The sequence below is a fragment of the Cyprinodon tularosa genome, unplaced genomic scaffold (genome assembly GCF_016077235.1).
Source record: "Cyprinodon tularosa strain WSP-4 unplaced genomic scaffold, ASM1607723v1 ctg189, whole genome shotgun sequence".
NCBI classification, from domain to species: domain Eukaryota; kingdom Metazoa; phylum Chordata; class Actinopteri; order Cyprinodontiformes; family Cyprinodontidae; genus Cyprinodon; species Cyprinodon tularosa.
The window spans coordinates 2027195-2055180 of record NW_024038669.1 but is presented as its reverse complement, the minus strand read 5'-3'; the positions used below and the strand labels follow the sequence as shown (position 1 = coordinate 2055180).

The following is a 27986-nucleotide window of genomic DNA, read 5'->3' as shown; positions in this document are numbered from 1 at the left end:
CAGCCAGGACAGGGTAAAAAAAAACAAACATATGACTAAGATGACACGGAGAATCCCGACACTTATCACATTTGTCTTCAATTTCTGGATAGATTTCACTGAGTCTGGACTTTGAAAAAAGTAGTGATATTTCTAAGGGAATTTTCAGGTAGTTTTAAGGCAGCCATAGATTCAATGGTTGAAACAGCTCTAAAAGTATCTTATTCTATCTTTCAGGAAGAATTAAAACCTTTCTGTTCCTTTAGACTGCGGAAACCAGCGCTAACCTTCTGGCGCCTGAACAGAAACTCTCTTGTGCATGTAGAGGAGAATCACTGACACATAAAACATTACAAGTTACAAATGGCTGACTCCCCTACTATCACTGGTAATGTGATTTCACATTAAGTATGATAATGCTGTTCTCATGTTCACAACAGTGGCCCTTCTATAATTGATGTTGTTCAGTAGGGAGGCGACTTTGCTCCCAGAGGCAACAGGAGCTGATAACCTTTTCCCCGACGAGATGCTTTAAGTCTTTTCTGAATCCATCAGAGCAAACGCAAATCAGTGATAAGTTGCACTTTGTGCTGCATGAGAAAGTTAATGAGTGCATAAGAGAAACTACAGTTCAGTCGCGCTAACAGAAAGGACAAAAGTGCATCGTTAGAGACTGCAACACAAACAGCAAAAAAAAGGGTAGAAGTGTGAAATAAGAAAACAGGCCATCAGGGAAGAGACTGTAGCCTCCAGGGACAATTTTACACTCTGCAAGGACAAGTAACTCTGTGAGATGCTCTCACAGTCTGCTGGTGAGCAAAGAGTTGGTGTCTGGCTGAGTCAGGTCATTATTTAGATGTCTTTTTAATGGTTCTATAACTCTCTGTGTTTCTAACTTTAAATATGTTGCCTCTCATGCACCCTCCAATCTAATCAGATGGATTTTTTTTTTCTCTCCTAGTAGCTCGCTTTGCTGGGCTGCAGAGCTGAAACTGTTGAAATTTATTGTGAAACCAGCTGGTGGGTCATTAGGCCACATCTACTAAGGGGGTCTGTGAATTGAAAGCTTTTCTACTTCAGCGCTTCAGTGCAAGTAAACTTTAAAAAAAAAAAACAACACAATCTGCCCACACATTTCAATTTGGTTCCATTACTGTTCAGGACATGCAAACGTACCAAATCCAACTGATTCCTCTGCAGTTTTTATGTGATTCTCTGCAGTTTTTAACATTGTCTGGGTGCAGGAGGCCTCCATCAAAGCTCATGCGAATGCCTCTCCCACTAAAGTGGTTATTTTAGTCCTCCCATGCAGAATACAGAACAAAACAGAGTAGTGATCCCTGATTGATCTCTGTGGTAAAGAGTGGCACCATGAGGCTTTAACTGGAACTGCAACAACATGGCTAAACATCAGACTGATAAAGCAGAGTGATCCCAGATGAAACATCTTTTACCTGGAGTTCCAAATTGGATGCAGTTTTCCAGACTTCGCACAAAGTCTGAGTCACTCAGTTTGATGATATGCAGGCTGTTGGCTTTCTCCATGTTTTTCACCCACTTGTTGGCCTGGCCTTGCGGGTCAATCATCAGGGGCCATCGCCTGGCATTTCTGCAAATCAACCAAAGTGTTGTGCTAGAATTTAATGACAGATCAAGTCAAATAGTGTCTAGTTACAAGTGAGAGAAACGAACATGTAGAACAAGGTTTAGAAATATTTACGATTAAAGTTTTACATGTAAAACCCTGTATATTTTAATGTAAAATCTGCTTCTATATCTTAATTCTGCATTAATTTAGTTGAGTGACCTCTGATGTGTTCAGTTCCAAAATGGGAAAAAATTAATTATTAGATATAGTAAAAAGTGGATGAATGGATAGATATTAAAAAGTGCAAAAATAAAATAGCACTAAATGTCCCACTGAAAAATAAATGTATCATTTATTTATTTAACAAATAATCAAATAATTTAAATTACCATTAAACAATTATCAATAATGTATGGAAGAGGATTAGGGCCACTGGAAAAAAAAGAACTGATTTTTAAAATGTATTTCAGTTTAACAGAATTCTGACTTTTTTCTCAGAATTCTGACTTTTTTCTCAGAATTCTGACTTTAATCTCAGAATTCTGACTTTAATCTCAGAGTTCTGACTGAATTCTGACAATAAAAAAAGTTTGAATTCTGAGATTAAATTCAGAATTCTGAGAAAAATATCAGGATTCTAAGATTAAAGTCAGAATTCTAAGAAAAAAGTCAGAATTCTGACTTTTTTCTCAAAATTCTGACTTTAATCTCAGAATTCTGACAATAAAAAAGTCAGAATTCTGAGAAAAAAGTCAGAATTCTGACTTTTTCCCCATGTTAAACTGAAATAAAAATTAAAAATCAGTTAACTTTTTTTTTTTTCCAGCGGCCCTAATCCTCTTCCGTAATAATGATTGAATGGCACCTAAAATTATTTGATTTTTCTTTTAAATTATAGCTAAAATAAAAAAAACAAATTTTAAAATAAAAAAAAATGAAATAAATAAAAATAAATACATAAATTATAGCTTAAATAACTATGTTAACCTTTTAAAAAAAAGATTAATTCAAAAATAAATGTTCTATATGTGTCTTTTTATGTATGTCTTTTGAATTTCATCAATAAACATAGAGATAATTAAATAAATGTATTTTAGAGAGTTACTAAAATATTTGGGATCCTTTACACTAGGACATAAAATGCTAATTAAATACACTGAAATTTGTTGGTGGAATCTGACAAAATTTGAAAAAAACTTTAAGGGGTGAAAAGGATTTCAATCCACTTGTAATTAGTTGTTTTACTGAAGAAAAAAATGAATCTCCTGGACTTACGATATGATTATAGCGTTGTCTATAGAGAGGCTGTCTGAAGGGAGGCCAGCGGCGGTCCATTCCCGGATCTTTACTGGGTCACCCAGCGAGTTCACGAGAGACATGTTGGAAGAACACGGTATCTCTATGCTTCTGCACAGATCGATCCATTTCTCCACCTGATCCTGGAGACAACATTCAACTCTAATAGTAAAAAGTACCTAGACGTACATTTTAAGTGTTTATCTTTAGAGTTGATCTCGATCAGAGGGACACCTAAGCTGCCTCTACCTGTCTGTATTTGGAGGTGAAGGTTCCCAGGTAAGTCATGATGCCCGCTGATATGAGGATGTCCCCAGTCAGGTTGTCAAAGAGCTGTTCCAGACTGAGGGCCATCTCACTCCAGCGGATCTTCTCTCCACTCAAGCCTCCAATCAGCTGCTCAGCTCTCTCTAGTTTTTTACTGCACAGATCCACCTTTAAGCCAGGAAATAAACGCAAAGTAAAAGTTTTGTAGCTCATAGAAATAACTTCAGATGAATACTTGTTTTCCTGTTTTAGTATTTAACACAACAGGAACAGTCGAATGTGATTTTGTTACTAATTATCACACTCTCAAAGAACTTTCTCACCATCAGTTGGCTGAAAATCTGAGAGATCACAAACCTGCTGCTCCAGATCAGCTTTTTTTATTTTATTTTTCTCTAAAGTATCTTGGAGCTTTGCAAGCTTTTCTTGGACTTCTTTGAGGGCAGCCTGCTTAATGTAGAGGGCGTCCATGGCAACCCGCAGCTCTTCTTCAGCCACTTTAAGCTTTGCCCTTTTTGGAGCCACTTTCTTGATTGCACTGTTTGTACATTTAAAAGAGAGAATTTACAGAATTCCATTTAAGTTGGATATAAACAGCAACATTACAGTTTAAACATGTTACTAAAACAGTTCTCAAATTTTCTACTGTCTAAATCCTTTAGGTATTTTTACTATTCATATAGTAGAGGTAAAAACTGCATCACAACATCACAGCAGCGGACATATAACACCAATATATTACCTATTATCACTCATGTGCAATATTCTTCACTCTCAGTGCAATAACCAGTAGTCTAGTTGTTTAAAAAAACGAAGGAGGATGGTGGATTTTTATTCACTTTTTTTTAGCATACATAGTCTAATTAATAAAGTTTATTAACCTAAAGCAAACTCAGTTTGGGAATGCCAGCTAGTTATAATGATTGCAGAACACCGAAAGCCTGTTAGTCAGCTTTCAATTAAAATCAGCTGTGCTGGAGCAAGGAAACCTCTAAAACCTGCAGGACAGGGGGCCTTGAGAACCGAGTTTGGGGATGCCTGACCTAAAGCAGTATGCATGGTATGGTTGCTACATGTCAGGTACGTCGGTCATTGACCTTGACCGAGGCACCTTACAGTAGAACTGCAGTCAGTCCCTGACTGGCATGGCTATCATTGTCCCTATATAGTTAGGGACAAATTTCCCACTGGGATCAGCTTCATAGTCATGGTAGGACACTTCTTTGGTTTTATTTTTTATTTATTTTGTTCAGGCTACTCGTAAGCTCACAGTCCAAATGTTGAAAGGGCATTACTCATAATATATAGCAGAAATTATACACATTATGTAAAAAAATGTCACAGATGATGGTATGGGTGGATCCATTTCCATTTGAAAGGCTATACAAAATTATATGTTGTGACTCTATGGCTTTAGCAAAATCTATAAAACAATCAACATGTTGAGTTTGAAAATATTGTTTACTGTTTTGAGTCTTAGTGTCACTAACACCCCAGCCATATATTGTAGTTTTGAGCATTAGTTGCATTGGCATGCTTCATGAAGAGCAATAGATGGTGACCAGAATGTATTCTTGTTGTGTATGCGCAAATTATCGTGTTACAAGTACGGATTAGGTGGTGACACTGGGCTTGGCTTCTGAGCCCCTTTCCTTCCTTAAAGCTCCATTGTATAATAATTTAAGGGGATTTTCTTACAGAAATGAAATATATAATGCATAATTATCTTATTTGTTATCATCTAAGAACTGAAAGTTTGTGTTGCGTTGCCTTAGAAATTCCTATTAATAATTACAAAGGAGCAAATTTCGCCTCCGGGCCCTCTGACCACCATCGGTAGACAATGCAAGTGACGTGTCTTGCCCAAGGACAATACAACACTGAAAGCCAGAGCCGGGGGTTTAACTGTAAACCTTTCAATTTCAGGGTAAACTCTTACATCTGACGCCACTGTCGTCCATTAAGTTGGCAGCAATGCCCAAAAAGTTACATGATAGTCACCCTTGTTTGGATTATTTTTGGTTTGTTTTTTGTCTTGAATTTAAGAAATTGGACACCAAAAAGAAGACATTCCTCAGGCCTATTATGGATCTACAAGGATCTGGCAATGCCTAAGTGCTATCTGACATGACCATACTCATTGATGCACAATCTCGTGGCACTGGTGTTGTCATTGTAACCTGAAGTGAATATTTATGTATTTTGGACCAGTTGAAATTTTAAAAGCAATTGTTTTTTTATTATTTTTTAATAAAATGTATACTTTTGTTCTGCACCACTCCTGTTCTGTGGATGTGATATTTTTTTTAAATATATCTTTTGATGAAAAGCCGTAACTATGACCTTTAAGTTATAAAGAACATATTTTTGGTGCATGGTTTTATTTTCCAAAGATCAACCAAGGTAAAGAAAAACACTTACACGTCATAATGGGAAATGGCGATGATCCAGCTACAGATTCCCTCCGCTGCAGCAGAAGCAACTCTGATCTTTTCTGGCTTAAAGTCTTTGTTATCGATGTACTTCTGGTTGATGATGGCCATTAGGTTTGCTGGAATGTTGTCCTTATTGTATTCATGGAGGCTCTGTAGAAACCTTATATCTCCCAAAAGCTTTTTGGCCGGACCCCAGTAGTCCTCCACCATTCTACCAGAACCTGAGGAATCCGGCACTCGATCTGGCTTGACACCTTTAAGAATGCAAATCGCCTCCATAACCAGCTTGACAGCTGGGGGAGGATTTTTCATGGACTTCAACAGCGTCATATCCTGCAGATTAAACCACACTAATCACTGCACTGTTCCAGCAAGGTTTGTCTTTTGAACGTTTCTCTTTTTGTAAGATTTCATGAATATTTTCTTTGTTTTTTTTATGTGTATTCATGATAGGCCCCTAGAAAAGCTGTGCATATTTGTAAAACAAACACCTCCAAAAAATTGTTACCTCTAGTAGCCCCCTGATTGGTAAACAAAGTACTGTCTTATTTTCATGGCAATGTAAATCCAGCATTTTTGCCTGCGCGTTCACGAGTCTACGGAAACCGTGGCAGACCAAACCAGACGAAAGTGCGCATTCAGCTTGAAAAGAACTCATGCTCTTCCTCAACAATGAAGTCCTCAGACATTTTTCTTTCGTTGTTTCTTTCTTTGCACAGGTAAACAGCACATTTCTTCTTCTATGCTTGCATTATCGGCAGAGCAGACGCTGAATGCGCACTTTCATCTGGTTTGGTCTGCCGCGGTTTCCGTAGACTCGTGAACGCGCTTTTAGGAAATCCTATACACTACTGTCTAAAAACATTCTAAATGACTTCGTTTCGAGTAAATTCTGGATGCTACCCACTCAGGACACTTGGAATACATTGGACGAGCAGTGTGGAGGAATATTGACACGTTTTTTGTGGACTTTTATGGACCTTTCTGCCTCGGGCACCATAGACCTCCATTATTTGAATGTCAGCAGACAGCAAGAAGCCTCCCAGATCTCCAGATGCATTTGAGATATCAAAAAAGTACTCCAGAGTGTTGTTCAGCATGGGGGTGAGTAGAAAATGAAGGCTAATCATGTTTTGGGTGTACTATTCCTTTAAGCTATGTCGTTAAAACATTTGGTAGATGACTGTCTGATGATAACAAAACTACACAGAAGATGTTCAGAGTTGATGAACAGATGGATGAAGCTAAATATGGGAACATCATGCTTAAAGGTAAAAAGTGGTTCGCCTTAGGTGAGACAGTTAATGCTACAATAGAATACCAATAGATGTGCTAGATGGTATTACTTATTAGAACATGTGTAAAGTAAAACCCCAGGAACCCTAAATACAAATGTGAATCCCACTTTCTTGATTATAAAAATGTTTAAAAACAAGTAGGCTTGAAAATGTTGCACTGCTATGCATTGGTCTATCACATAAAATCCCAGAGAAATAGATCCAGGGTTACGGTTAAAATGTAATAAAGAGGTATAGTTCAAGAGGAGTCATCCTGTACCTGAGGAGTTAGAGTATTCAATGATTCCCGGGCTTTATCCAGTTGAGGCTGTACTTTAGCCAGCTCGGCGTTGCACTCATCCTTTATGACCTTGGCAGCCATGGCTTGTTGGTTGGACACAGCCTCGTCTTCCTTCACCACCTTCTCTGTCTCAGCTACCTCCTTGGACTCAAGTTTGATCAACTCCATCATCTCGTCTACCTGTTTGCTGGCCACCAGTAGGTCTGGCTGCAGGGCTTCCAGTTCGACCTGCATGGTCGCCACTTGGTCTGCAGCTGACTGCAGCTTTTCAAGACCAACTGCATAGCAATGTTTTAGTTTCAACACTTCTCTGGACAGCGAAAGAAGACAAGGAATGACACATGACTGTAAGGTACACCCTAAAAACCTAAAATCACCTCTCACACTAAAATTACAAATGTGATGAGCTTACTCTCTTTTTGTCCCCAGCAGTGCTTTGAAGTTAGAAATAAACTCCAGGTAAGAAGTTGGAGTGACATAGTTGTAGCGCTGTAGTTCATCTAAAAAGCGAGCCGACACATCAATAGCAGATGTATGAAATATTTTGCACATGTGGATGCAGCCTTCTCGGGTCCGATCAGCCATCTCAATGTCCTCCAGGAAGCGATCAGCCACGGCATGCAGGGCATCCTCAGGCCAAGACTATTAGAGGCAGAATTTTTTCAATTCAATTATTTATTTTGTTATAAAGCACATATACACAACACATGTAATTCAATTCAATTAAGTCATAGATTCTGATTGGTTAAAAGGTTTCTATCTAAGGAAAACAAGCTGATAAATACTCTCTAAAGCAGAAAATGTAACAGTAAACTACCTCCATAGGTGTCCCTGTCAAGTAAAGAAACATTCAAGCAAGTCAGGGCTGACGTCTAAGCGGAGCCCATAGTGTCTAGAAGAGAAACAGGACTGAGCTCTGAAAAACAGGAGCAGCCCCACTGATGCCTCCCTCCATGATTGTCTTACAGCTAAACAGAACTAGGCTAGATGATGCTACTATGAAAAGGAAAGCAAAGAGAACATAAAAAGTAGGGGTTGAACTGAAAATACTGCAAAATTGGAGATTAGAAAGAATAATGAAGAAAGATGAAAAGTGGTCCCTACGTCCTCCAGCAGCATAAGCTTATAGCAGTATAAGTATAGCGATAGCTCAGAATAACTTGAGCCACTCTTACTAAGTTTAAACCTAGTCTTAAAAGTTGACAGGGTGTCTGCCTCATGGACTAAAACTGGTAGTCTGTTCCACAGGAGAGGAGCCTGATAAACTAAAGATCTGCCTCTCATTCAACAGAAATTCTAGGAACCACAAGTAAACCTGCAGATGAAGTGCGAAGTGCTCTGTTAGGAACATAAGGAACAATCAGATCATCTCTGATATAAGAGGAAGTTTGGTTATTAAGGGCTTTTTAAAAGAAAAAGTCTAAATTCTATTCTGACATTTTAAAAATACTCTTACTTTTCAATAAAATATAATTTTAATATTACATACAATTCTTATTAAGATGTTTTTTAATAATAAAATATATACACTCTCTTTCCTTGATGACTAATGACCCACAATCAAACAAAATTAAAATTATAATTGTGCAATTCAAATTACCTAATTGCTTTTACACATCTATGGGGTGTCAAAGCATACCATTTTAATGTGTCACTTTTAGGAGCACTTGAAGGACAAAAGGTCTGACCAGACCTTACCAGAGATTCAAAGAGTCCCAAACATTCACCGAACCAAACAGAAACTGCCTATCCAAGGTTCAAAGTGTCTGCTTTCAGTGTTCCAAAGCCCAGGACTCCAAATGAGAATATTTATCTGCTGCAGCAGATCACTGTTAATTCACCCACCTGAAACCAGTTAATGGTGCAGCAGTTAATGAGGGCGGGAAATCGTCTTAAGCGGTCCCTGAAGGCGTCTCCGATTGGGCTCATGGCCAGCACTACGTGCAGCTGTGTGCGGCAGCGCTCTAAGAACATGTTGAACAGGGACAATGGGCTGCCATCTGTCTGCTTGGCTCGATCGCGTTGGCGGTCCAGCACACGCATCCTTTCACAGATTTCCTGCTTCTCATCCACAGCAAACAGGTTGGGGACCTGGGAACCAAACAGTGATCACACGTGCTGCTTCTGTTCTCTGCGTAACCCTAGATGGGTCTGCCTCCCAGTTAAACTTTTGTCTATTTGACAGTAAATCCAACATCTCAAAACTGATCAATCCCTTTTTTTGTTTTTCTTTTTTACTTTTTAAGCTCACCTCTCCAGTGTTGAGCAGGTTGCCAATATCCTCCAGGAAGGACTCCATCTTGATCTGAGAGTCGGTGAAGAGGAGCACGCCATGAGCTTCGCCCTCGGTAGACTTCCTGAGAATCTTCTTAAGGTCATCGTGCCATTCATTGATCCCATAGGTTTTTGTGATTTCCACCTGAAACAGCTCTGCCTCTGCCATGTAGGCCGACAGCCGGGTGAGCGACTGCCGCCCGCTGCCACCCATTCCCACCAGCAGGGCGTGCCCGCACGGCTGCTTGATGATGCGAGAAATGCGGCAGATATGCTCGATAGCGAAGCGGAACAGCACCAATTTCATGGGTGCTTTGAAGATGGTGTTGTATTCTTCCAGGTGTGACTCCACCACCTGACGCAGCTGCTCCAGGTCGTGGACCTCACGGTAGTTCTGGTCTTCACCCTTGGGGTCATGGAAATCACAAAACATGAGGCTGCGCAGGTCGTCTTCGGTCACCACTCCATCCTGGTCCTGATCCAGGTGCTGGAAGAGCTGGTGAAAGTCTTCCTTCATGTGATTCTGAAACACAGTCTGCAGATGGCTGACAAGCCAGGAGCGATCAGCATCGTCAACCAACCGATCACAGTACACCCTGAGAACCTGAGGAACATCGGTCCCAAAGAAGAGTCAGACAGATGGAACAGACATGGAGGCATATTTTATGGTTGCTAATGATCCCCTACCCCCTAGTGGGTTTAGTGTTACCTCATGGACCCAAAGTCTTCTGATGACAGAAGGCTTCTCTGCTGTTTCTGGCCTTGACAGGCAGATACCCTGGATGACTCGGGAAACATCACGCAGATTAAACAAATAATGGGATTTTTTGGGCGTTGGTAGCAGGTTGTTGGTCACCTCCTGGTACATGGACAGAGTACTGCCGACTATCTCAGGGATCAAGGATGCAAATGGCTTTGGGAAGGAAAACCTAGTGACAGAACATGTTGCTCTTTAGAGCCTAATCTGACAGGCAGGCAAGATTGAAACATATTAATTAGTGTTGCACCGATACCGATACAGTTTCGTACAGGGCCCAGATACTGCACTAAAATGGGGGTATGGGTATCGGCAAGTACCAACAAATAGGGCAATGATACCATTTTGAGAGTCAAAAGTCTATTCAACTATTGTCACCCATTCCAGGTAGGCAATAAGAAGTTCTACTGGATTCACTTTGTATTAGTCTTTTTCCTTCTTCACAAAGGTAGGTAGCAGCTTGACAAAGCCATGATGGCAATTATTTTACATCCAAGTGGTATGCAGTTCTTCATATATACACACATCAATTTCTCACAGATGGTATCGGTATCGGCCAATACTGCACAGCCAGGTATCGGGGCCAAAAAAATTGTGTCGGCACAACACTAAAATTTATGTTTTTTTTAATAAACTTAAACTAATGTCGGAAAATCATTATTTCAAAACATATTTTTTTTTTCAGTATCTTAAGGACATGATGAAATATAGAGAATAAGAAACAGCTAAATCACACCTGTAACAGATTAAGAAGACTAAGGATCCAAAGAAAGTTGTTCCTAAAATACTTTTAAACTTGACAACAGAGGTTTCATGTTATACACTAACACAAAGTATTGAACTAAGTAAAATAGAAGAAGAATGAAATTTAGTTTTCAAAATTATTTAATGCAATTAAATTCTATTAGTTTATTTTTATAACACCAAGCCATCTCAAGACACTTTACGGAGACAATTAAACCAGATCATATCGTCAGATTGGTTCAAAGTTTTCCATATAAGGGAAACCAGTTGATTGCTTCCCTCACACCAAGCATGCTTTCTAACGACAGTGGAGAGGAAAACTCCCTTTTACAGGAAGAAACCTCCAGGAGAACCAAAATCGATTCTGCAGGAGGTTTCATGCAATTAGCATTACAACTGAATGGTTAGAATAAGAGCATTTATCTGTCAATAGAGCCTTGGAGGACCTGGAAAAAGGTCTGTCCCGATAAAGGTCTACTAAAGACTAACAAAAAAAGTTAAAAACAATCCACTGGACTTAGTTTCCATGTTTGAAGACATTTCACTTCTCATCCAGGAAGCTTTTTCTATTCAAAATGTCAGGAATAGCGTTGAGTTCGAGGTTTTATACAGTAGCCAAACAAAGGCTGTTTTTTGTTCTGAAAACATGCAAATTGGAACAGATGAACGGGTCCACACCATTGAAATAGGGGTTGTTAGGCTTCTTTTCTTAGCCAGTAATGCCCCATACCCTTGTAAGTGCTAAGTACTTAGACAGGTACTAAGTACTTAGAGGTGAAACGTCTTCAAACTTGAAAATAAAGTCCAGTCGATTGTTTTTAACTTTCTTTGGAATGACCTTGACCTGGATGACAGAGAATCTTCACCAACATCTACTAAAGAAGCATTAACTTCACTGAAATCCCAGAGTCCTTTCTATTTGTGGGAAAAACAGATTCAAACCTAGTCTGCATCATCTGGAACTGTCCAGCTTTGCACGAATTTGATTTGATTTTTGACACTGTTGCCTGAAACAAGATGGAAGATCAAAATCTCAGTTACCGTGTGGTAAAATGCCACCTAGTGATCCTGGAGAAGATCGTATGCATGGTCTGCTCATCAAATTCATTGATGCTGATCAGGTTGAAATGGCGCAGGAAACGAGGGGTGACAGGATTCCTTCCCCCACCTGAAAGAAATCGATGTTTGTTTGTTTTTGTTTTTTTATCTTAACTGACATATGATGAACTTAACTGTATTTTAATATATGTTTTATCAATAGATGAAGATTTCTGTGTAGAAATGACATAGACAAATGACCCACCGACTGCACCAGCCAAGAGTCAAGCTCTGCACAATGGGAGATAGGGCCTTCCAGGCAGTTGCCCCACAACTCTGGAATGGCCTCCCAGAGTCCCTTAGGGTCCCACAGAGTGTGGAGGCCTTCAAGAAAGGCCTCAAGACATTTTTATTTAAAAAAGCCTATGAACATTAGTTAGTATTTTATCTGTGTGGTTTTACGGTTATTTTACTGTTTTGTTTTTACTACGTATGTTATTTTACTGTAATGTCTCATTTTAACTATGTATACCGTTTTTATTATACGGTTTTGTTTTAACTATGAATTTTGTAGCACTTTGAGATTTTTTTTAAATGTAAAGTGCAATACAAATAAAATGTATTATTATTATTATTATTAAATGTTATTATGTGTACACAGAGTCTATACAAAATGAAATGTTTTTGTTTATACAGCTTTTCGACGGTGTATTTTTATTTTTAGCAGCAGCAGCAGCTTATCAGTGAAAAGAACAATAAAGTGCAGCGGTGCTCAAAATTTAAACAGTGTGGGAGTGACATGGTGAAAATAGGCATTGATGTGGAAGGTTCAGAGCAGTGCAGAATAAATAAATAGATATGTTGCAAAAAGTAAAAAAACATTTGAGTTGAATTCTATTTTGAAGAATTACCAGATTCATGTCAATTTTATTTTGCCCTTTTAATATATTTAATGTGCTAATTTTCTATAATCTTCTATGCATTGTGTAGATGAATTTTGGGGAGTAATTTCCTGTGTAAACCATTTAAACTGGAGCTGTTTGTTTCCAAACTGGATCAGGACTGTGAGGACCAGCGGCGGTTTCAGCTGGATATTTACAGGTTTACAGAGAGCAAGCAGAAATATGATGAAACTCCATGTCTATTACTACTTAGTCCCTGAATTAGTTGGAGGGTTGCCCACAATCATGCAGAGCTCAGATAATCAGAACCCCAATCAGCTCACTGCCTGGGAGCAAACAGTGAGGCAGAGGGGCCGCCTGAGAGCAAAATCCAACCCGTTCACTGTGGCTGCCAGCAGATAACGACTGCATTTCTCTTAAAACCCATTTGATGAAGAGGAAGTGTATCTGTAAGAACAGAGAGGCAGGAAGGAAGCCCGCGGCGGTCTGTCTCTCTCTCATCCTCCCCCAAAAGCTCCTTCCTCTGAAACTGAGTTATCTTTATAAAAGACTAAAGATCATCAAAGAAGAGCCACTCCCTACAAAGCTACAGCTCACCTGGAGGCCCCATGGCACATATGATCTGGGTGTCCATCAGGCTGATCGGGGAGCAGTCTTTGAGATCATACCAGTTCTGGCAGTCCAGCCACTGACGCAGGAGCTCCACAGGGGGCTGAGCACCGTAATCCCCCCTGGCTGGCATGTTGACATCATCTACAAACACCACCTGAGCAGAATCCAACACAGTAGATTAAATAAAGAGCTCTAACAGGCTCCCCCAGAGGAGAACGAAAACAGAGAGACAACAGGGTCTAATAGGAGGTCGTACCATTTTCTTTCCCGGTGGTGGTCCGAACACTCCCTTGCGTCGCTTATCTAACTTGGATATGATGAGGTTTTGAGTCTGGGCTGCTGTGGTCTGAGCTGAGAAGCTAATAAATAAAGGGCTGTACTCATCTTTCTGCAGCTTATTCAACAGGAAGTCCTTTAAATGCAGATATGAAACACAAACAAAGATCATCACAGGGTTTTAAATGGGAGAAAGTACATAAAAAGCAACTACATCTCTATGTTTTATAACATTAAATATTAATACAGCCAAAGTACACCAATAGGACATTAACACAGAATGTTTAAATTAGTTTAAATCAAGGGTTCTAAAACATTTCAGCCTCTGACCCTAAAAACATTAATAAAACCATCTGGCAACCCTCTGAAAATACACATGATGGATGGATGGATGGATGGATGGATGGATGGATGGATGGATGGATGGATGGATGGATGGATGGATGGATGGATAAATAATTAAATGTTTCATCTATTAATTTCATAGAAAATTCCAGTTGATGTATTTAGGTTCTCCATATTGAAGACTGAACAATACAGTTTTTTTTTAAACCTTATGTTGATATCAATCTATAAGATAATCCCCAAAATGTGCTGCTGATATTTTGTGGGGTCGTGTCATGGTCTTGTTTCTGTTGTGCTTTACTTTGCTCCATGTTTCCTAGTTTTATTGGTTTAATTCCTGTTTTGTTGTTATTTCTAGATTTATGTTAGTTCTCATGTTTTCTGTTGTCCTTTGTTGCCCTCGTGTGTGTTCCTTTCCCCTTGGCTTCCTCGTTGTCTCTCACACCTGCTCCTTGTCAGCTCGTTAGCCCTGCCTTTGTCTCAGTCAGCTATATATTCTCTCCCTCTGCTCTCACTCCTTGTTGGTTCCTTGTCTTTGCTGTCTTCCCATGCTGTTGTCCACCTACCTCGTCTCTCCCTGGCTCCTCGTGTTTGGTTTCCCCAGATGTCTCCATAGTTCTGGTTTGCTTTTCATTATTAGTTGGATTTTTGGATCCCTGCCTTTGTTTACTGTTTTTGCCCCATTAAACTCCAAGAAATCTCCTCAGCCTCTCTGCCTCTGCATTTGGGTCCTCCAAACCAGAGATGGGAAGTAACGAAGTACAAATACTTCGTTACTGTACTCAAGTAGATTTTTCTGATATTTTTACTTTACTTTACTACTTATTTTTATGTCGACTTTTTACTTCTATTCCTTACATTTTTACAAAAATATCTGTGCTTTCTACTCCTTACATTTTAAAAAATTGGCTCGTTACTTTAGTTTTGAATCATTTCAATGGAGTTACCGTTATTATTTTTCACGTCATCAATACCAAATTCAATCTAATTGGATGGGAATCTACGTTGCATTTGATGCACCACTACAAGATGAATCGACAGATTCGGCGGTATTCATTTGCGGCAAATCATTGCAGCTTGATGCCGGTGGCGTTAGCATAGTAGTATGGACGACGAGATGATTGAAAATGAACACAACGGAGATCTAGTCCTATTGGCAGACATCCATTTAAAATGTAGGCAACGGCATGAAAAAAGTGGTTTCTACTTTTACTTTTATACTTTAAGTAAATTTACAAGCCTGTACTTTGTTACTTTTACTTGAGTAAAGAAGTTTGAATCAGTACTTCCACTTTTACCAGAGTATTTTTTAACACAAGTATCTGTACTTTTACTCAAGTACGGCAAGTGAGTACTTTTGCCATCTCTGCTCCAAACTACAACCAAACCTTGACAGGTAGATTTTTCAGAGTTTTTGCTTTCTCTTCCTCCATTTACATAATCAAAATGACAACATGGTGACAAATTTTACACGTCTTTTTAAAACATAACGAAACATTAATTAACAAATCAAGCAAAACACTAACAACTTATGAAGAGAGTAAACGATGACCAATAAATGTACTTCACGTGATCTCAAGGCATGGCTGCTGAATGCACTAATGAATCTGCAAACGTAAGCACAAAGTGGCTGATACTGAGAGAAGAAAGGAACTGTGGTGGGAAAATTGAGTTTCTCTTCTTTCATATATTAATTTATTGATTTCACTCAGTCCGTTTCACCTGCAAGGCCACACAATTCCCCTGTGTGAGGGTGTTTGTGGACAAGACCTACCTTATTTCCATAACAAACCAGATTCTTTCTCAAGTTTTATTCATAACATGTTACTGTTTAAGTGTCTGTAATTTGTTATGACTCTGACAACTTTCCATTATTGTAAGTAAAGGGGAACGAACGCCGCTCAGGCAGAACAGGGCTGATTACCGTGCAATAAGGGCCGTATGATGAACTGTTCTCTCTTTGCAAAGATAAAAACAATGTGGCGACTGAGTGAAATCCATCTATCTCCGTTTACTTAACTGGAGCAAACATTTGAATTTTGACACCAGTGGTGTCAAAAGTTCACACATTTGTTACTTAAGTAGAAGTATAGATACTGCAGTTTAAAAACACCCTTGTAAAAGTTAAAGTATCAACTTGACCTCTTTACTCAAGTAAAAGTGAAAAAGTAACCTTTAAAAAAAACAGCCAGATGCCACTATATGAATTGAAAGCTCAATTATTCGACAATTTTAAAAGATTCTTTGAGATAGGGCCAAGGATGAGGGAGGTCTTGTTGGTCTCCATCTTCCGATACGCTCTCGCCTGTGTCCGACCTTTCAGACATTTCAACATCTTTTTCTGAATCCGACATTATAGCATGGCATAGACAATTCATGTTAGCAGTTTGAAGAACACCTGCTTGCTTCTGATGATTTCCTTTAGCTAACCAATGAGTGTTTGCGTTATATGACTCATCCAATTACACTAGTTTTCACTAGAAGTGGATGGAGCCAATGATCTGCATTGGATGGAGCACATGACGGGAAATAAATATTTATAAACATTAAACCGAAGCCAAGAGTAATGAGTAATGTTTGTTTTAAAAATGTAAGGAATAGAAAGTACAGATACTTGTGTGAAAATGTGATGAGTAGAAGTCAGAAGTGGCAGAAAAATAAGTAATGGAGTAAAGTATAGATACCTAAAAGGTGTATTTAAGTACAGTAACAAAGTATTTGTACTTCGTTACTTGACACCTGTGATATATCCATCTATTTCTACTCCATATATCCCACGGATTGCATCAAAGTGATTGTGAGGTCAAATAGCAGAACCTCACTTTGGTACTATCACTTGAAAGAAAATTCACCATCCATTCCTGTACAGTCAGCTGATAAGAGCAACATAATTAAAGAATAAAAGGATCACAGGGTGGAGAACAAACTGCATCTACTTAGATGCTATTGTATAAAACTTTAGAGAGAGTTCAGCTCCTCCCTGTCAAACTCTGAATTAGGGCAGAGAAAGGGAAGGAGCTGACTGAAGGTAGCAGTAAGGACATCATGCCTTTTATAATCACATGCACTGTCCTCTTTTATCACTTGGGCCAGATTTGTGCTTCTGCCACGGTCTGCTGCCTGCTGCATGGGACTCCCGACAGACAGGAAGTAGAGAGCCAAGCTCAGCTCCCCGGTGAGATGATCTCCATTTACCCCAGAGTCCAAAGTTTGAGCAAACTAAAGGAGGAGGATTAGCCCTAAATGCAAAGTTCTGTATTCTTTCAAGTCACACCCAGCAACTCTTAACGTTGCTGCTTCCCAATTATATGAGAGAAGAAGACTGATTTATTCCAGGATGGTACAAATAAATAGTTTTCTTATCAGAAATATGGTTACTGTAGCTTCCCTTTGATCTAGGGAGGAATATAAACCATCTTAAAGCCCCCATTTTACGGAGAGAAGAGTTATTCTATGGTGAAAAACATTTATACAACTTCTAATCCTCCCAGAAATTGTTAGAAAATTTAGCCCAAAATCAGAGTGTAAATAAAAAAAACAAAAAACAAAAGTTGCATCTCATTCAGAGAAATCAATTCTTAACTCATAACAATAGACTAGAGAGTAATTTGTTTGGAGGGGTTAAATGGTAACCCGACTCCGCCAGATGGATTTGCTCCACATATCCATCTGGAAACCTTCCGTTGAAGTAATTTTGGGAAGGGGCGAAAATACTGGTTAGCTGATTGGCCTATGTTGGTGATAGACGGGCCAAATAAACCAATCAGATCAACGAAGCATATGAAGTGCTAACAGCCAGGCTACTCTTGCCGAAACCAGTCGGGAGAAGAGCAAAAACATCTTTTCCTCTGAGAAAAGCCTCCAGAGCAGTGTTTTGCTCTTCTTTCAGTGAAGAAATACTCTGTAATTCCGATAAAACTTGCTCGATAGCCCCGCTAACGTTAGTTTCATCGGCTGAAGCCGCCATGTTCTTTAGACTGAACTGTCGCGCTTCTCGTTGCGTCACACCTCAACCCGCCTCAAAGCCAACGCTGATTGGACGTTCGTTTGGTGAACGGCTCCAAATTTTCTTTAACGGAGAGTCTCCAGACTGATCTGCGAGTGAAACCTTGAAAGCTCGCGAGATCAGGATGTTAAATGGTCCTGTTGTTCCTTCTGCTTATCCTGGACCGGGTCATGGAGGCACCGGTCTTAGCAGAGAACCTAGGAACTCCCTCTCCTCACACGTCTCCTCCAACTCCTCTGGAAGAAGCCCGAGGCGCTGCCAGGGCCAGCCAGTCGTCCCCTGGGCCTCCTCCTGGTGGTTTGCCATCAGAAACAGATGTTCCAGCCACCTCTGCTGACTCCTCTCCATGTGGAGAAGACGCAGCTCTACTCTGAGCGTCTCCCAGATGAACAAGTTCCTCGTTTTATCACTTAGACAGTCACTGGATCTTGTTCTTCTGGTCATTAAACAGATTTTATTACCGTAGGTGAAGGTAGGAACTGTTAAATTAAAACCTTCACCTTGGCTCAGCTCAACAGACAGAGTCGGCATTACAAAGGCTGGAGCATCTCTTCTTTCTAAAAGCAATAAGACTGTGGAGTGAATTTTTTCTTCCATTATTGCTGCAAGATAACCTTTTCTACATTAATGTATATTTAAAAAAGTAAACAAAAATGTGAAAAACTGCAATCCAGAAATAAAATTCTGAAAATTTAATAAAAAAAAGTTTGAGTAAGTTTGATGTTTTTTTTTTTTTTTAATAATTAGATTTTTGTCCTAATATGTTCCATATTTTGTAAATCATTTTCTGAGAGAATTTGATCTGTACATTATAGTTTAAAAGAATGCAATTCATAAAACCTAATCTGAAAAATATAAATTTGAAAAAAAATTTGAAAATATTAAATCTGTAAAAAAAGGTTTTAAAAAATGAAAAAAAAAAATGGCGCTAGGCTTACTGCACCGTGACGTCACTGCTGGAAGATATCAGGAGTGAGGTGTTACTATATTTGGGCAAAAATGGCCGCTCCTGGACTCGCAACGAAAATTATTATTTTCTTTTTTTTACTGATTAACGCTAAGTTAATTAAATCACCTCAAATGTATTAATTTTAGGTATAGATGATGATCCATTGATTATTCCTTGCTGACCGGACTTTTGCTTTTATGAGCTTGCTGATAGGGGCTGAGTGAATGTGAACGGACCAGGAACTTATCGTTAACTAAAATATTCTTTGGTTAAATGTCAGACCATCTGTCCAACAACTGTAGCAGATTGATAGAAAATCTGTTGGAAAGTCGACAACAGAATAGCAGAAAAAGAGACGGCTCAAGCTGTGGCAGAGGTCCAGTGAAAGACCAGATCTCAACCTGATGAAATGCTCACCTGGGATCTTCAGAGAGCCATGTAGGAATGTCTACAGAGGAGTGGGCCAACGTTTATTCAAAACAATGTTAGAGACAAAGTCTGACAGAAACCTGCTGCTGTACACTGTTAAAAATGAACCCTAAATAAGTCATATATTCTTAAAATAAGTGCATTTTTTCTTGAACTGAGGAGATAAGTGCCCATGGAACAAGACAATTTACATTTGAAATAAGACAAAACAACTGCTTTGTCTTAATTCAAGTGCATATTGTCGAATTATCTTATTGTAAGGATAAAAATACTAACTCCATTGGCAAATCATTGTATTTACCTCGTCAAATTAAGGTTGAATGACCAAAATGTAAAACATTTTTACGTTTTACTATTTGCTGTGTAGATTAACCCTGTACCACAAAGTCATTTCATGCATGTTCATGTTTGGTTTCACATAAATCCTCACACGCTTTTCAAGCTGCTCACAGATAAAACACCAATGTTTGCATGACTCACAGTGATGTAGACACTCTTCCCGGTGCCAGTGGGGCCGATGAAAATAGTCGGCCTCTGGTGAGTAACGAGGAGCTCCATCAGCGCCATGTAGCGTACGGTGTTCTCGGTGGGCACGATGATCTCGTTGAACTGCATGTCTCTGCGTATGGGGGGTGCAGTCTGTAGCTGGTCAGTCCAAAGCTCCCATCTGCCTGGGCCCTGAAGAACCAGTCATCAGATGCTTAGGTTAAAGGACAGCTTTGCTCTACAGGATCGAGTCAGATCTATCCTGAACATGGAGATAGCTACAAACAGGACATGTTTTTTAATGGTTGCATGGACATGGTTTTATATGGTTGCTTTAACTGAATAGATTATAAGGTTTCTGGCTTAAACATGTTAATAAATGTACTCTTTATCAGACCATATTGTCCAAAAAGTTAGAAAATTTCTATAAAAAAAAAATACTGTCTTAAAATCTGTGGGGGTTTTTTCTGTTATCTATACAGGCTCGTTAGTTATATGTCAGCTTGTACACCTAAATTCGGCCAATTATATATCAACGGTCATCTGTCAATCAAATTTTTTCGGTCATAGCATCTTGATTCATATGTCGCAGCTAATATACGCAATGGTTGAAATAAGAATAATTTCCTTTCCCATTGAGTTCCGTCCCAGTGTTCACGGGGATGGACGTCTGTGTCTTCGGCAGGCGTAGAGCTAACAGAACTGGCAGCGTTAAAGCGTAAGCCTTCTACACCAAACCAAGCTTCTGCTGCCCTGGCGTCCTCTTCTACAGTACAACAACCTTGTCCCCACTTTCCTCCTCTAAATAAAAATGGATGACGGAGGAGACTCATCCACGACACTAAACTGTCCTCCTCTTGCATGTTTCCGCTGTCCAAAGCATTCCTTGACAGCGTTGTTTCTAAGTCACCAATTTAGTGCTACTTAGTCCTAAGTAGGTCACATTGGGAACCTACTAGCAATAAGTTGCTAACTGGTTAGCAAGATGCTTCTGAGACACTGGCCACAACCAAACGTGCTTGCGAACCTTTGGCCACAACAATCCCGCCCCCTTGATGAATGACCAATCACATTCACTTTATTCACTCGTGTAAAGTCGGGCACCACTCGGGAGAATTAGAAAATACAACATTTGGAACAGCTGCTTCCCTATGACTTTAAAGTGTAATAAACTCACACATCATCAATGATAATTATCCTAACATATGTTTAAAAACAGTATTTCCATTGCAATTACACTGATTAAAATTCTGCCTAATGGGCAAATTTTGGTGTGATTGTGCTGAAATGCGCTTGACGGATCCATGGGGGAGGGGCCCTGATGTCAGTCAACTTGTAGCGGACTCTGAAATTTAGGGTATATCAATCAATCTTTAGGAATTAATATGAAAATCAATCCAATGTGAGACATCATATCCAGAATGTTTCAATTCAAACAGCTGGAAAGGCAATTGTAGTAAATACAAATTCAAACTTTTGAAAAAGTATGAAAATAATCTAAATAAAACTGTAAAACTTTGTTCAATTTAATATCAGGCAGCTTAAAAACCTGTTTAATCTTTATCTCTAATAATGTGGGAAACCGTTAATAAGGAATCTGTGGAGTTCCTAAGTATTATAAGCAGTCATACCTCCTTAATGAAGCGATACTGGTAGAGTGTACCCTTGGCGGGGAGACGAACTCTCAGCGGTTTGGCCGGAGCATCAGCACTGCTCAAAATGCCATGTCGGGTCATCGTCTCTTTGCTCAAAGGGCCCCTCAGCATCTCTTTCAGCACAGAGTCGAACTTCACTCGGCCCAAATCGTCACAGCTGCCCCCCACTGACCACACCAGGCAGAACACAAAGATACCCTTTGGAGAAGAAAAGCACCATTGTCAGACACATATCTTATAATTTCAATAATCATTTAGGGGTCAGAGATATTATTTTAAATCTTAAAACACATCTAAATCCCTTCCTGTTATAATCTGATGCAAACGGCAGCAGCGCAGACAGGGTGAGGGAGTACTTCCCATTTCAAACTCGTTCTTACTAATTCACCTGCGTGGGAGGTTAATTCAAAAAGGATTCACTCCTATAAAAAGCATTTTAATCACCATAGACCACCAACGCTTTCAGTGGATAAATCACATTAGAGCCGGTGTTCTGTCAGATCAGCATACATGGTCGGTCGAGCATACTTACAGTCAATGCACATGCACAATATGTCAGATTTGTGTTTATCCCTTTAGTTTTGTACTAAAAATAGACTTCAAACTACCTCAACATGCGTGTATCCCTTTAATTAGGTACAAAAAAAGAAAAATAAGGTCAGATTGCCATACGCTTAAAAAACAACTACCAAAAACTAAGTAATTAAATTGTTTTTTTGTAAATGACTAATGGGATACACACCCGTTGAAGTAGTTTAAGGTGTATTTTTCGTACAAAACGGGTATTGACCATGGGTATGCTGGTCTGACCGGGTATGCTCATCTAACAGAACACCAGCAAACAAAGCTGGAATAATTGTTATGTTAGCTTTACTGAGGTTCTAATAACTTATTATGGTTAAAACGATGAATAACTACAGTAACGCAGCTCCCAGATATTATTATTGTAGAAATAATTTGAGTATATTCGTCTGTATTTGTCTGCGACAGATGTTTACGTACATTTGCACATTTCAATAAGAACTGAGAAAATGGTGGAATATAATAATGTGTATGTGCGTTGTAGTGGGAAAAAAGTGTTCAACTATTCACCCCAGTTAAATAAACGTTTTGATTGATGGATTTCACTCATTCTGCGCTTTACAGTATTTTCATATCTTTGCAAATACGGGATAGCCCTTACTGGTTGGTATTCAGCCCTGTTCTGCCTGGGCAGAGTCTGTTTCCTTTACTTACAATAATGCAAAGCAGTCAGAGTCAAAACAAATTACAGACGCTTTGGTTAAACAGCAACATGTTGTGTATAATCCTTGGGAAAGAATCTGGCTACAAACACCTTCACAAAGGAGAATAGTGTGGCCATGCAGGGGACACAGACTGACTGAAAACTTTTATAGTGAGTAAATAGCATAAATTAATATATGAACAAAGAGAAATCTAAATTTTCCGTCCACAGTGTTTTCTCAGGGAACTCTAGGCAATTGTACAAGTTCTCCAACTTAGAAAGATCAGGTTTGTAGAGTTTTTAAAGAATTTACTTGTGAATTATTTTGGAAAAAAGGATTTTGGTCACACATCTTCCTGTTTGTGTGAGACAAGATGAATATTTTCCAGAATACAAATATGTTGTAATTTCACAGTTTCTATTTTCTTCTTTTTTCCTCGGAGTTGAAGTGTACCTATTGGGGAAATTACAGACTACACTTGTCTTTCTAAGAGGAGAACCAGAGCAAGAGGCAGGCAGGCATAGATAAGTAAGCACAGCGACAGAGAGATCTTAAAGCTGTACAAAATAAAAATTTTACACTCTGTGTATACAAAATGGTAAAAAAAAAAAAGTAGTTTAAGTATAAAATGAAATGAAAAGAAGCTAAACCATGCATTAAAATTGGAGATGAGTGGTTATATAATGCAGAGATGTATCGATGCCTGAAAATAAAGCTGTGTTTCTATGTTTGGTTGGCATGTCACAAAGATCGTTTTAGGATCTGCAAATTGACTCAACCTCTAAAGGGCGGCATACCTCTCCCTAATAAGCAGAAAGATAGCTACAGTTCTGCTAATAAAGGTTATGCTGTCAAACATTCCACTGTAAAAAAAATAAAAATAAATGCTTCTCATAAGTAGTGGGAGCCAAATCTTCACTAATAAAACATCTTTGTTGGTGAGCAGATTATTGCATAAGACATGAAACAAAAATCCCAACAAAGGGATATGTTTGATGCAATCCCAAAAAGAAAAATTAAAACAACAAAAAATCAGCAGGGATTCTGTAGATTGTGAATTAGGTTTAGCGGCGCTACAGTGCATCCTGTGGCTAAAAAGCTGATTAATTCAGCGCTTTGATAATGAATGGCTGAGAAACATCGCAGAGAAGGTTGAAAGGCATTCATCAGTGCAGTGTTTCACAGGGAGATAATAGCACTGTAACACCAGAACCTTTGCAAGAGAGAAAAAAAAAACAATGATGAAGACGAGTATTTGGATGTTATTTAGGTAGGAATATAGAATAGCATGAATGCTTTTTAGGTCATAAAATAAAAACTATATGTTGGATTTTTCTAATATTGAGTCCAAACTAACTGCAGCTAAGAGTCAAACTATAAATAATTTAGTGTCATGTTTTATTGTTGAAATCTAAATACTACAATTCCCCTTTTCTGTTGTTTTTTAGTATCTTCCTGTGACAAGGGTGTTTTTTCTTATTTCTAAATTAAAGGAGAAGTCCGGTCATATTCAGAATTCAAAATTTTGAAAGTACTTTAAAGGGGTCATAGAATACAAAACTGTGTTTCATTGTCATAGATGAATAACCATAGTTCAGTGGGTGAAACGGACGTACAGAGAAGTTCAAACCCCATCGACGCCTCCTTTCTCTGCTAATCTCACAATTCTCAACTTCCATCATAAAACGGGCAAATCCAAATGAAGCCCAGAGTTGATGTAAACTCATGGATGTGTCCTTATTTGGTTCTGGCCTGTACTTTTGTAACACCCTGAAGCATACAGACTAGTCCACTGGTTCACTGGCCCAAGGGAGGGGGGGTATGAAGTGTCGACTGCTGGGCCGCTAACTGGACCATCACCGGGTCAGGTTTGGTTTCTCCCGCTGGCTCCCTGCGCCCGTCCGCCGGGGTTCCTGGACCAGCCCCGGAGCTTATGCCTCAGTTCAAATGCGCGGTGTGTTTCGACTACCTGCTGCACTGTAGTCGAAGAAAAAATCCCGGACGATTTTGAAATTCCCCCCGAGAAATCTTTTTATGAAAAGTAGGACATGTCCGGGAAAAAGAGGACGTCTGGTCACCCTACCATATCAACAGTTTTGATGTTTCAGTGAGTGATTGCTTGTTGCTATGATGCATCTTAGTTCAGCAGCTTTGCTTCTGTCTGTACCTCCAATAACCTTTATGGTCAGGATTTCTAGGCGTAGCCAAGGTCTGGAGGGGGTCTAGTTTGCGGACCAGTGGATCTCATTCCTGCTTTTTTGTGGAAATCATGGTTCTGCTGGCTCCCACCTGCCAAAGACCTATAGCATGACTGAGGCAGTTCTCAGCTGAGTGTGAAGCAACCAGGATGAGAATAAGTCCGAGGTATCGGATCTCGACGGGAAAAAGGAGTGTTTTCACTATGACTGCTGTGAATGCGACCCGTACCGCATCAGAGAAGAAAAGCAGTACGAATACAAACTATTTAAACATTTTACTAACTACTATGTGTTTACTAAGTAATTTTATGACTTTATTTTCATGTTATAACAACTTTATTCTTGTACTGTAATAACTTTATGTTCATAATTTTATTACTATATTCTTCAATATTTTACACTTTCATGATATTACTACTTTGTTTTTGTAATATTGAGTATTTAGTCTTGTAGAACAAGCATTATTAGTTTGTTCTCTTAAGTTCATGTTTTGTAGTAATAAAAAACGATAAAAAGTTACTTCAATGAAAGGGAATGCATCAAATTAAGGATGAACGTTTTAGAAATATTCTTCATTCTCTTATCTTGTTCTATATTTTGCATAAACAAGATAAGTTTCAGGATGGCAGGCTGCATTTCTTTCAAGAAAACTGGACACACAGTCTTATTACTATTAAGTGCGGTTCTGTGGATACAAACCTCCAACCAGGAGCAAATATAGTTTTCACTCATGCTGTTAATTGTTGCTTGGTCATGAAACTCATCCATCATGCAGTCCATCAGATTCATCAGGGACTTCACCAGATTGGTGTCGGAGGTCGGGGACAGCTCCTGCAGCAGGACAAGGAGAGACGACACTATTAAAAACCTCCTACACTCCTCCTGCCTGGGCATCCATCAGAAAGTTTAGATATTTGACTAAAATCATCACGGGGTTTGTAACTGCAGCACCTTGGTTGCTTTTCGTATGAGTTGCAGGCAGGCAGGCAGTGTGCGGTCAAACAGGGCGGTGATGAGGGTTTTGTGCGAATCATTGACTGCAGCTGGCAGAGTGTTGAGCCAAGAAAGCATGAGGGGTCTCCAGCCAAGCATGTGGGGCTCCAAGTAGATCATACCGCAGCGAGACACCTGCCAGTAACAGACTTTAGGAAGAACAACACCTCTGCAACACTACTTCATACCTCCTAAACATTCATTTGTTAAAGAAAACAGAACTGAAATGGAGAATTAGAGAAAGGAAAAATGTCTTTATGTAAACCTGGATTATAGTTACTGATGTGCAGCACAGTGCAGCTCGCATTCAGTGTAATAATCAATAATTTAGTATTACAATAATCCAGACCTCACAGCTGCATACATAACCAGAAATAAACAGAGATGGGTGAAGAGATGAAGAAGAAGAGAGGATGCAAATATGGCCCCAGAACAAACGAGCAGAAGCACATGAATATTTAAGATAAAGTAAAAGAAGAAAAGCAAGGAAAAAACAGATCAATAGGCGAGAAAAGCTGCTGTGCACCGACTGCAGAGAGTTTATAGATTAAAAACATTCTCCCACCTCTGCAGTCATAAATAAAATGAACAGATTCCAGACTTAAAAGGGCCACAACCAGGTATGACTGATAAAAACACAGATGCATCCTTTGAAGGAATCTGTGTATCACAACCAAAAGCCTGAGCTGATGCCTCACCTCAAAGAAACAGTCTGAACAGTTATGTAACCTGTATTGGAAATGCCTGCTTTTCAGAGGAATGCAGAACTGCTTCACCCCTGTGCTCTGAGGCTTTGACAGCTGGAAGCAGTTTATCAGGCCTTTGCTTGTAATAATTTGCAGAGTTAAAGGAGAGCCGATACACAGACAGACAGCAGAGTACAGGAATCAGGTGATTCACCAAAAAAGACAACATCTTATAGGTATGAGAGACGACAAGAGGAGGGCAGGCAATGAGCTGAAGTTAAAGGAGATACTGAGAAGAATTTGCTGACAAGAGAAAAGCAGAAACACGGAAAGCAGAAAACTAGCCACAAAACAGAACAACTTAACACAAGAAAGACTGAAGATACAAAACAACAACTAAGGAAAACAAGAGGTAAACAGAACTCAGAGCTTTAGGGGATCCAAAGCTATGTTGTAAAAATAGACTTTATTTGAGAAATATTTATTTGCAATGTAAATACAATACAGTAAAAATACTGTAAGCACACATGGACGTCACCATGTTGTTTACGCTACAATGCATTCTGAGTAAATGGTGCATGCTAGCTTTGGTAGCACTAGCTCCACCCAGCCAAAACTGCAATGAGTCACGTTAAACCTTTTTAATTTCAACCAAGTAAAATTGTAGCCTTGTGAGACCATCCTGATCTCGCAAGCTTTCAAGGTTTCACTCGCAAATCAGTCTGGAGACTCTCCGTTAAGAAAATTTGGAGCCGTTCACCAAACGAACGTCCAATCAGCGTTGGCTTTGAGGCGGGTTGAGGTGTGACGCAACGAGAAGCGCGACAGTTCAGTCTAAAGAACATGCCGGCTTCAGCCGATGAAACTAGCGTTAGCGTGGCTATCGAGCAAGTTTTATCGGAATTACAGAGTATTTCTTCACTGAAAGAAGAGCAAAACACTGCTCTGGAGGCTTTTCTCAGAGGAAAAGATGTTTTTGCTCTTCTCCCGACTGGTTTCAGCAAGAGTAGCCTGGCTTGTGGTTGTGTTTTCGTCGTCGCTCTGTTAGTACGTCATATGCTTCGTTGATCTGATTGGTTTATTTAGCCCGTCTATCACCAACATAGGCCAATCAGCTAACCAGTATTTTCGCCCCTTCCCAAAATTAGTTCAACTGAAGGTTTCCAGATGGATATGCGGAGCAAATCCATCTGGCGGAGTCAGGTTAGTAAATTGATGAGAATGTAGAAATCAGAGGTGGCGGGTATGAGGAGGACCAAACCGTGGA

The 27986-nt window shown here is 39.4% G+C and overlaps 1 protein-coding gene across 1 annotated transcript in view; it reads right to left on the bottom strand.

The window, feature by feature from the left end:
• Positions 1–27986, bottom strand: part of dnah7 (dynein, axonemal, heavy chain 7) — a 132523-nt gene that overhangs the window by 47752 nt on the left and 56785 nt on the right. Inside the window, exons 30-46 of the mRNA XM_038282877.1 lie at positions 25992–26168; positions 25740–25871; positions 21593–21814; positions 19956–20153; positions 13727–13882; positions 13456–13624; positions 11960–12086; positions 10127–10346; positions 9395–10021; positions 8989–9234; positions 7556–7785; positions 7123–7453; positions 5552–5898; positions 3488–3668; positions 3113–3298; positions 2843–3006; positions 1434–1588 (exon numbers count right to left, since the gene is read on the bottom strand). Coding sequence (XP_038138805.1) covers positions 1434–1588; positions 2843–3006; positions 3113–3298; positions 3488–3668; positions 5552–5898; positions 7123–7453; positions 7556–7785; positions 8989–9234; positions 9395–10021; positions 10127–10346; positions 11960–12086; positions 13456–13624; positions 13727–13882; positions 19956–20153; positions 21593–21814; positions 25740–25871; positions 25992–26168 — 3868 coding nt within the window. The remainder of the gene's footprint in view (positions 1–1433; positions 1589–2842; positions 3007–3112; positions 3299–3487; positions 3669–5551; positions 5899–7122; positions 7454–7555; positions 7786–8988; positions 9235–9394; positions 10022–10126; positions 10347–11959; positions 12087–13455; positions 13625–13726; positions 13883–19955; positions 20154–21592; positions 21815–25739; positions 25872–25991; positions 26169–27986) is intronic.